This window comes from Rhynchophorus ferrugineus, unplaced genomic scaffold, assembly GCF_030347505.1.
Source record: "Rhynchophorus ferrugineus isolate W39M unplaced genomic scaffold, kcgeb_rfMv2 rfM2, whole genome shotgun sequence".
Taxonomy (NCBI): Eukaryota; Metazoa; Arthropoda; class Insecta; order Coleoptera; family Curculionidae; genus Rhynchophorus; species Rhynchophorus ferrugineus.
In genome coordinates, this window is record NW_027472581.1 from 48,299,121 (window position 1) to 48,309,893 (window position 10,773).

The 10,773-nt window shown below is 30.0% G+C and overlaps 1 protein-coding gene across 2 annotated transcripts in view; it reads right to left on the bottom strand.

The window, feature by feature from the left end:
• LOC143191072 (uncharacterized) overlaps window positions 1-9,729 on the bottom strand; it is a 63,764-nt gene extending 54,035 nt beyond the window's left edge. For both annotated transcript variants that reach the window (XM_076395766.1, XM_076395767.1), the window contains exon 1: window positions 9,631-9,729. In XM_076395766.1, the coding sequence (XP_076251881.1) occupies window positions 9,631-9,701 (71 nt within the window). In that variant the 5' untranslated portion in view covers window positions 9,702-9,729. The remainder of the gene's footprint in view (window positions 1-9,630) is intronic.
• Window positions 9,730-10,773: the final 1,044 nt, after the last annotated feature.

The following is a 10,773-nucleotide window of genomic DNA, read 5'->3' on the forward strand; positions in this document are numbered from 1 at the left end:
AATGGACACCTTTGTATTTGATAGACCGAGAGTAATATAATTATTAATAGATCTAAAATATATTTCTCCAGCTTTTTATTCACATATTCTGGATTAAAATAAATATTTAAATGCAGCGTCGCTTGAAAAATACTAACTATGATAAAGTTGGCTCATTATTAAAATTAATATCGAAGAATTTGATAAAATTTTGTGATCTAATATAACCTTGTTATTTAGAAGTAATCTAAAAATAATCTAAACCTAAATAGCGTGAACTTGAGGACCTTATGCAATTATTATTATAAATTATAAATAAATTAATAAAATTAATAAATAAATTAATAAAGTAATTAATAAAGTATTAAAATAATAAAGTAATTTCTTTATTAAATGAGAAATCCATTGATTACCACCGAATATGGTTACTTTGGTGTTAGTAGACCCACATGACTCCTGAATAATATTTTTAAATATTACGTATAAATATTTCATGCTATTCCAGTGTGCTGATTAACTATTGATTTTTGTTGAGAAAATACTGTTACGGTACTAATACGGTACTCATTATGGAGATTCTACACTGTTGAAATTAACTATTATCGATTGATATTGAGGGTCATGTCAGTTGTCACAACAATCCTGATTATTCAGGTTGTCGTTGTTCTATAGTTAATCCAGGATATATGCAGTTACAGTTACACTATATTAACAAAATATTGAACCGTCTTCAAAAAATAAATAAGGAATTCACATGAACTCAGTAAGAAATAATCAAACTATTTAAAATAAAATATGTAAATAATAATCATTGTAATAACTAAATAAAAATAAACAAAAATCTTATTTAACCTATCTACTATAAGTATTTTATATTCTACTATATACTCACAATTTAGCTTAATATTAAACTTATTTATCTATTTAGGATATTATTTTAACTACTACCAACTGATCACTTTGAAGTCGGTGCCTACAACACAATTCAATTACTTTTTAAATTTTAACTGCTCATAAATATTGGTCTCATTAAATAACGCTTCTGTTATACACTGGTTATTATAATTTGACATATTTATAGCTATAATACTCTCTTAGACATGTCATAAATGATATAATTAAGACTGTTTTCTTTTACATTCGTTTAAACATATATTATTTTTGAATATATGATGCTATTTTACTCAATATGTTTCTTTTTTATAAAAACGTATAGCTAAAGTTTTATTTCAATTTATTTTTTTCCAAAATGAACTATATTGTCAACACACTGTTATCCGAAATTTTCTGGATGGCTGAGGAAGCTGGCTATACCGACTAATATTTAGATTAATATCCTGTTCAGAAATATGCGTATGTTTTCAGTTGAAAGTCATTATTTTAGAGCTTATCGATTCCTAAATTTCACAAAGAAAAATTAGATGTAGCATAAAAATGATATATTATTTCAAAATGTAATTTTGTAAAACGGAAATTGTCCAGAATTAGACCAGTTCACTACCTTTTTCCCACCGAAAACAGACTGGATCAATATAAAGAAGAGGTACTTAAGCCCTTCATCAGTTTTCCAGAGGATATGCAACCTAATGATGATTGCGATTCCAGATGCGAACAGCAGAATCATTACTATACCACCATGGCAGTTCTCAAAAATATACATAGACCTCTCTATGAAGGCTCTACATAAGGAAATAACAAGTCCTTCTATAATAAAAAGACTTTTTAAACAGATAATTGAAGAGAACTATCCGAACCATTTTGTTATCTACACAGGTGTTTCAAAACTAGAGAACTTTGTGGGTGCCTTACACGTCTAGCCTATTTGAGAGACACTTTTAGCTTCCATCTATGACTAGCGTTTTCTCGGCGGAGCTGCTGGCTATCTATATGGCCCTATCCGCCTTGGAAAAATCATCGATTAGCGAATCGATACTAATAGATAGTATCAGATTCTATGAGTTCCCTAGAGAGCCCAAGATCGGTAAGGACAGTCCACCCTTTGGTCACATACATCAGAGAGCTACAGACAAAGCTACAATATAATACAATATAGGTGTGTAGCAATCGTATTGTGTAACCTTTGGGTCCCCTCACATAATGGAATATCTGGTAATGAAAGAGTCGACCACCTGGCAAGTAGGGAAGTCAATCAGGTTAAATGAACTGTTTAGAAAAAACAGATGCCAAAGTTTATATGAAGGGCCTCAATAGGCAATTGACCCAACTGGATTGGGACCTTCTCACAAAAAAACAACAAATTACATAAATAACATCAGTAGACATAAGTCAAGCATTCTCGCACGACTACCAATAGGGCACTGTAAATTAACTCATGAATATTTGCTGAAGGGACGGAGCCCACCCATATGTGATTTGTGCCAGATTCAGCTTAGCGTCAGACACATCCTTCTGGATTGTCAAGAGCATGATGATCTGAGTAGACAACTGAAGATGCCGAGAACATTGGAGCAATTGGCCCAACCTGAGCAGCTGAACCTGTTGATTGATTACCTAAAGACCGCAAATCTACTTTCATATTTGTAACAATCATTTATTATTATGTTATTTATATATTTTATAATGTATTTATTATATTATTTATGATTTATAATGTAATATTGTGTGCTGTTGATGTTCCTATAACACTTAGTGTCACATAATACATTGTAATTCACCCTAAATAGCCCAAGGGGCTGACGGGTTAAATAAACAAATAAGTAAATAAATAAAATGGAAATTATTGTTGGGTTGCGAATAAATATGCTAATTAAGAATGGCACACAAAATATAGGAATAACATTACATTTCCGGTATAACCGGCATTGATTAATCTTATTTTATAACTAGGTATGTGATGGGGATATTATTTATGTAGCAAATAAATGTGTTACTTTTTTATAAGTAGGTTAAGAAAGGCGTAATCTATTATATACGTTATTATATAATACTTGCAGTTAAAATCCTCATTAATTTTCAATAAAACCTCCTAAAAATAGATTAAATACATTAATCGGTTGTATCTTTTATGCCCCGATCGATCTAATAAGTCGTTCATAAATTAAATTTTGGTTTACGTATTAGAATCGCGTTTATGGAAATAGTAGATGTTTTCTCCAATTGACCAAGAAACCCCCTCTCATAAAACACTCTTTTTCATCAACATATTTTATAAGATAAGTTCTTCATTGCAAGATAAATTCTATGAACAAATATCTAGTGCCGCTTTAGATTTCCCCGTAAGTCATATTAACAGCTAACATATTTATGGAATATGTTGAAAGCAAGCCACTAGGCAGCGCTTCACTAAAATGTTCTACCTGCTTTAGAAATGTGAACGACACCTTTTTCATTTGGAACTATGAAATATACAATCTGTACTAGTTTCTGGCTCATTTTAATCCTCAACATCCAAAAATTAAATTCACCATAGAGACCATAGAAAATTACTTAAGTTTAGGTTAACAAAGGGGCAATGGTCAACAAGCATATCAAGTTTGCAGGAAACTAACACATACAGACAGACATCTCAGAACCTAATCAATTCAGTCCTGTCTTTCTTCAAAATTCAAAAGTAGAACAAAAGAAGATAAGACCAAATGATTCGCTAGCAGTCCTCTCTTTTTTCAAGAATCGCATCAGATCGTAACTTATCTCATTGAAACAGCATTCTAGAAACACAATATCAAATTTATATTCAAATTGCTCCGGAAGTTGTCTTAGATGATCATCATTAGCGCCTAATTTCGCTTGTGAATGTGAAAAAGCGTAAATAGGAGAAACTGGGAAATTATTTTACTACTACTCACTACAATTTTCTCTTGAAAAAACTTCTAGTAGTAAAGTTTAAGGAAACTAGTGTAGTGGATTGGATTATTATTTTAATCGAATTAAAAACCTATGTATGAGTTGTATTAGGAGTTGTTCACTGTTCTCTGTATCAATGGAGAGATTTCAGTATAATGGTATCGATTATTTACAGAGTTTTCAAGTTTTGAGCTTTGAAATCAGGTCCTGGCTAATTTTTGGAGCATTACCATATTTTAGACATCTATCATTTTCAGACACACTACCATTTTCTATTTATCTTTTATATATTAATTAATATCTATTATCTATTTAAGTTAAGTGCTTTATCAAAATCAAGGGTTAGATTATTAGATTGTAATATTCTTACAAATGGCCCAAACGTGTTATGTGTTACAGTTATCTTTGTATATCTATTTCGTTGTTATTTCGACAATAACTAAAGGTTGCTCCACATTTAGTACCACTTTTATTTTGTTCTGTCTATCTTCATTAAGTTATATCCTCAAATTACTATAAAAATTAAGTTTATTTAGGAATGAGTGATAGTATATATTTTCTTGTCGATTATAAACGAGCTTAAAGCAATATTACAACTGTTACTGTATGTACATATCTGCATTAGTGTTTAAATTATATGTGCAATACTACTGGTGTTTACTATATACATTCTAAATATAGCCATCAAAGCATTACTAATATATTTTATGAACAGCGTAACCATTTTATTGTTAGCGTAATTGTGACCTTTTTTATTTTTGTCGACTTGATCTTTAAGTTTTAATTTTTTATTTTCTAATGATATTTTACTTAAGTTTTTGTTATTTTGTTTAGTAGTAGGCTAAGTTGAGGAGCTGTATAAAACTGATGTATTCGTATAAATAGTTAATATTTAATACTCGGCTTAATGTCGTAACCGAAATAATAGTATGTAATTGTCATATAACATGCATATAGAAAAGTTTTCAATCTAACTGGTACACTAGTTCCAGTCTAACTGTATTTCTTGGACAACCCACCACTTCTGCATCAAACTAGTTTCTTGTAACTAAGATATAACTCGGTTTATGGTCCGGAAACGAATATGGAATATGCATATCGAGTCAAGTGAATTAGTAAATGAATCAAGCGATTATGCTAAGTTTCATTTCAGTTTCATTAAATTTAGATGTCCAATGAAAAATTATATTTTGCTCTGGCGAAAGAACGGCTATGCGCTTTCAGTTATCTCTACTCAGATTCCTACTAGTGCTGATGCACAATTGGTCAAGTAATAGTCTGAATTATCACGTGCTACTCGTAATATGGATTTTTGAAAAAATGATTAACATATGTGATTCAACAAAGTCAAAATATTGGAACTTGGACAAAGTAATAGTCTTAATTTTTTCCATATTTTACACTCTTTTGTTAAAGTAAAAGTATATATATTTTATTAACGTTCACGATCATAAAAATATATTCAAAACCACTTGTAAATAGATTCACTATGGCACTTCCGCAATAAATGTAAAATAACAAACGTTGATGAAGTTTTGGCGAGTGTTTTCCCGAGATTAAACTTTTTTATATTTAATGGAGGACTTAGTCTAAGTTTATTTGCTTATTTGTGTTTATTTTTTTATATGTATATTTTAAAGTCTCCTTTTAGCAACTATGGGTTTATCTGGACTGGACCTACAGTTTAACGTGTTCTCCGAACCATGGTCCTCGCCAGTAAGCCTACTGACTGGCGAGTGACCAACTTTAGAAATTATCCCAGAAGACATCCGGTCTTACCCAGTCTGGTTACTGGCGTGATTTGGATCATTTTCCTCGTCGGATTTTATATTCTTGCCTAGGACAATCACAAATATTAAACGATCACAAACATAAATTTACGACCATGCCCCAGCAGGATTCGAACCCGCGACTATCGCAACAGTAGGAGCACCGTCCTGTCGCCTTTACGACTGCGCCACCAAGCCGGCATATTTATGTTTTGTTGTAGATGAGGTTTGATACGTCTGTTTTAAACTTATTCATAATATTTTATCTACGGTTATAATTGTAAATGCATAGTTGATATATTTCTGGCACTAAAAATCAAACATTTAAATTAAGTAAACTTTCTTAAACTTTCTTTTAAAAAACGACATGTAACGTATAATAAAATTACATACTGATATGTTACATCTCATTATCTCGAGGTCAGATTTCACTTAATATCCCGTAGTTATATGCTAAAAAACATTGTACACATATAATACATTATAATATCAATTACACAAAAGAATGAACGTACTGTACACATAGCAAAACAAAAAAATAAAGTACGAAATACCACAAATCAAAATTGTTTTTCTGTCCTATATAGTACACCCCTTGCTTCATGTACTAATTTGTAACAATTTTCTTTAAATTACCTGCCACACACCTTTAACGTATATCACATCCAAATTGCCGAAGAAAATTGTTACAATTATTTGTTTCGTTAAATGACCTTTTCTCTCCCCCACATTTAAAGCTATATTTACACGTGCGTAAAAAACAACTGAAAGTAAACCAATTAAATACACCGTATTTATAAGTGTCAAGGGAATTATTTTAATTAAGAAGCTACCCAATGCCAATTTGAAATTTGAGCCTGCCTCTGTGGGCAATAAGTAAAAAAGGTCTTTAATTATGCTTGTCCTGCCTTCAACAAAGTATTTAGAAGAGACATTTGTCACTAGATGGCTTCTTTTTATTTTCCACTTTTTATAATTTTGGTGTGATCGTTGTACCTGTAGCAAACGGCCAAAAAGGCAAAGCACACGAAGACGAGCATAACCACGAGCACTAGGATACCGACCATGATGATGGTGCTCAAGCCGTTCGTGTGGTTTTCCCCTGAAATTAGCCGTTACGTGTCAAACCACCGAACTGAATTTCCGCACAATCACTGGGTAGATTCGGAATATTTTGTGTCCGACATTTAAAATATTTAAAGCATCAATTGATGATCACTGTACATACATATAACTAATATATTATATATAATATAACTAATAATAATAATATTAACAAAAATCTTTAATTATATTTGGTAAACTTTGAGTTTAATTTTAGTTTCTATTTTAATTCATAAATTATTCTTATTATTAGTTCCATGTCATATAAATTAATAATATTGATATAAGGGCTGCTCTTTATATTTCTATATCTCTATTAGAATGTTTGAATTGTATACTTGAATAATTGAAAACTGTATTACATTCGAAGTCAGCTCCAGCCGGAGGTTTGCTTAGATTCGAATACTTGTAGCTTCGTTAAACAATAATGAGAACAAAACATTCTGATTTGGGTAATAAGCAATAGAATAACGAGTTTTCCGTCATTTGAATATGTTTAACAAATCAAAGGCATAGACTCACCCAACGAAACTACTATTGGGAAACTAATGCAGCAGCATCATGAATAAAAATCGCCGAATAAGTACATGTGCGTTGAAAGCACTAGTCACACAACAGGTATTCGGTAACACTAAACTTCTCCAGTTTCTGGTCAAAAAATCAGTCGTTAGTGAAATCACTAGTCTGGAATTCACTGAGTCTAGAAGCCATCGAAACAAAGCAGAACTGATATTCATCATCATAGGGAGGTGTACAAATTTGTCAAACATTTTGTATGAAAGCAGAGTTTTCATATATCCGTCTATTCAGTATTTGTTGTTAGTTTAAGTCTTAAGTTACAATCAGTGTGAGTTCTCTTTTCTTTATCCACCGAAAGAGGAAAAAACCTGCACATGCAGCTTTAACTGATGCTGTTGCAACTATGCAGCTAATTGTGATATGGAAGAATATTTGGGCATTAGGAGAATAAGCATATATTCAATACTGCGTTTGGTTTCATTTGGTTGGACCATTAAAGATCGATATATACTGTCACATCCTCTTATCGAAAATTAATTGCAACTGCAACGTTTTGCGCTATCTGAATATATGGATATATGTATATTACATTCAAAATTGATGATTCATGAAAAATGGTGGTTTTTAGTATTAAATTCTGAAATATAAAAGCGTCCTTTGTACATAATATTTAATAGTAACAAATATACCCATAAACTTCTTTATATGTTCTATAAATAATTATTTTTCTACGTACAATTCTTATAAATGATCTTTCACTACAAATTATACAATAAAATAAGGTAATAGTAAAAATCATCCAATAAATGTCTAATGTCTCCCATTTAGTTGAAATAACTTGAACAACTGAAATAAGTTACTCATGATCAGTAAGTTTGATTAGATTCAATTATATCGTAACTCTGAAGTAGAAAGTCTTAGGAAGAACAGTAGCTATAAAAACTTTTCCACTCAACTGAATGATTTTTGAGATAATAAAATTGTCCAATGTGCGATATATATATTATATAAAGCAGTAGGGTTATTTGTGTTATAATTTTATTTGTATTATTATTTCATCTTGTATAATTCTGAGGATATGTAAAAAGGGAGTATTTTAACATAATATGATAGAAATATTATCATGTAAATGTTAATGTATGATAATACATTGGTTAAGATATTTTACTTTTAATTTTTAACTTTTTTGTTTCGAGCTATGACAATAAGACACTCGAAATTTTAAGATAAAAATTATAACAGAAATCTACGGATTATGGTAACAAATTGATAAACTCCATCATAAAATTTAGTATTGAGTAGTATCCTTAGACGAGTTATTTGGTATACTAGTCGTTTTTGTTATCAAATTCGAATCAGTAATTTAAATAACAATTAATTTATATCCAAATTTCATAAAATTTTTCCTAAAACCTTCACATGTGTTCTATACTTCCTTATTTCGTAGTATAATTCATAAAAAATCAAAAAATTTGTGGCTATAATTCCGAATTTCTAAAAACCATAAAAAGATTTCTCTAATAATGAGCAAACCTGACCAAAATCAATACATGATTTTGAAATTCATTATTATGTCTTGAAATTACAGGTAAAGATTAAAGCTGTCCAAAAAGTCAAAAAGAAAAATAATAGAGAACTAATCGTATATTTTAGAAACATTAAATATTAAACACGATTTGTTGTTCTTGTTCTGATGCTGATATTGCAAGCCTGATTGTTTTACCACCCTGCTTTCTAGATTTGCTCAAAATAATTATTATTTATCCGGTATATCACAAAGCATTTCCAGAGAAGGGATTTGATTCGAATTAAATTATAGTAGAAACATATGTCTATATTTTGTTTAATATTGTTTAACAAATTATTTAATCTATTCTTCATTATTGGATATATATTATTTTGATCAACTAATTTTAAGTATCTTAATAATGTGAAATTTAAATACTGAGTATAATTATACCAAAAACTGATATAAAAGTATAAAGAAATGAAATGAGTCTTGTATTCATTATAATTGTCAAGATTTTGAATGTATTTGATCATTTGAATTATTCGGACACATAATATTTCGAATTTCTTATGGTAATACTGTTGACCTCCATGATGTATTTAAAGTATTTAATGTAAAATATGAAGATGGCCGGCGCGACGAAAAAATAATTTCTCAAAAAACCTAAACGTCACAAATCAAATAAAAAACATAAAATAAATTACTAGCTCAATTCCGTTACGTTCAAGGCATTTACGTCACAGTAACAACGACATCCAAGACAAACGGTTGTTCATATACATCAGCATTGTGTTTAGCTACTCAACCGCTTACGAATACAGAACAATTCATTGTTTGCACATAGAGACAGTAAAACTTAGAACGTCCAATTTTCCTTGTCCGTCCTAAATTCTCTACGTATCAACTGCGACTTGTTTTTTAATGCCTTAAATAAACAGGCAGTACCTGTAACAAACTGCCAGGACTGCGAAACAAATGAAGACGCCCATTACAGAGCCACCGAGGATGAAAACCATGACTAGTGTGCTCAATCCTCCGGTGTTATTTGAGTCTGTTAAAAAATTTTAAATATGAAACTACGAGCTTGTCGATATATTTTATGTAAATGACATAGTGGGTAATACAATAACGAAATAATATAGTACGTAATTAAAACAACGTTGGTGGATAATTATTAATTTTTTCAATTAATTTTATATATTTAGTATATGCTATCGTTAAGATAAATTTTTTTACATCTTTTATGTTAATTAATTTGGATTTAATTATCAAAGGTTTAATTAATTTTTATTAATTTTTTTATCGGTATTTTTTAAGAATTTATTTTAAAATATATTTTCATCTATGTACCATCGCTGATTTTGTTCAAATTTGGGATACTTTTTTATTTTATTTTAAAATCTTTTTTTGTAAACCAGAGTTTATCTGGACGAGATCTACTACTTGAACGTGAGCTTCGAATGACGATCATCGGTATTAAATCTAGTGACTAACTAGTGAGAAATTTAGAATATATCTTAGAATATATCTGGTTTCAATCAAGCCTGGCTAGGGGCGTTATTGGGATGGTAATTTCTTGCTGGATTTTACACTGTTGACTAAAGAGGTTTAAAATTATAATCACAATGGTAGAATACATCCATGCTCTGTGGTATTCGAAATAGTATGTATGCTAGCAGTTGGAGGATCGCCCTGTCGTCTTGACTACTGCGTCATTTCTGTAGTTAACGGATTTATATATTGAATGAAATAAAAATTAATTGGAATATAACGATAAGATTTGTTTTTAACTTTTCTTTTTTAAAAATTGTATAAAACATTTTATATTAACGTAGTTTAATTCTGTACTATATTTTTAAAATAATGTTGGTTGAAATATGATATATTACTTGCAGGGTGTTTCGTTCACTAGGGTAATTATTGTAAAAACTGAATTGTTAATATCAATACCTATTAGTATATTAAAGATATAATATACAAATGTTTATTTCTCTCAGCCATTTTCTGGTTCAAGATTAGTTTTGAGAAATATTAAATTAGTTATAGAAGTGTTTATTATAAGTATAGTGTGTTTGTTAACTAACATAG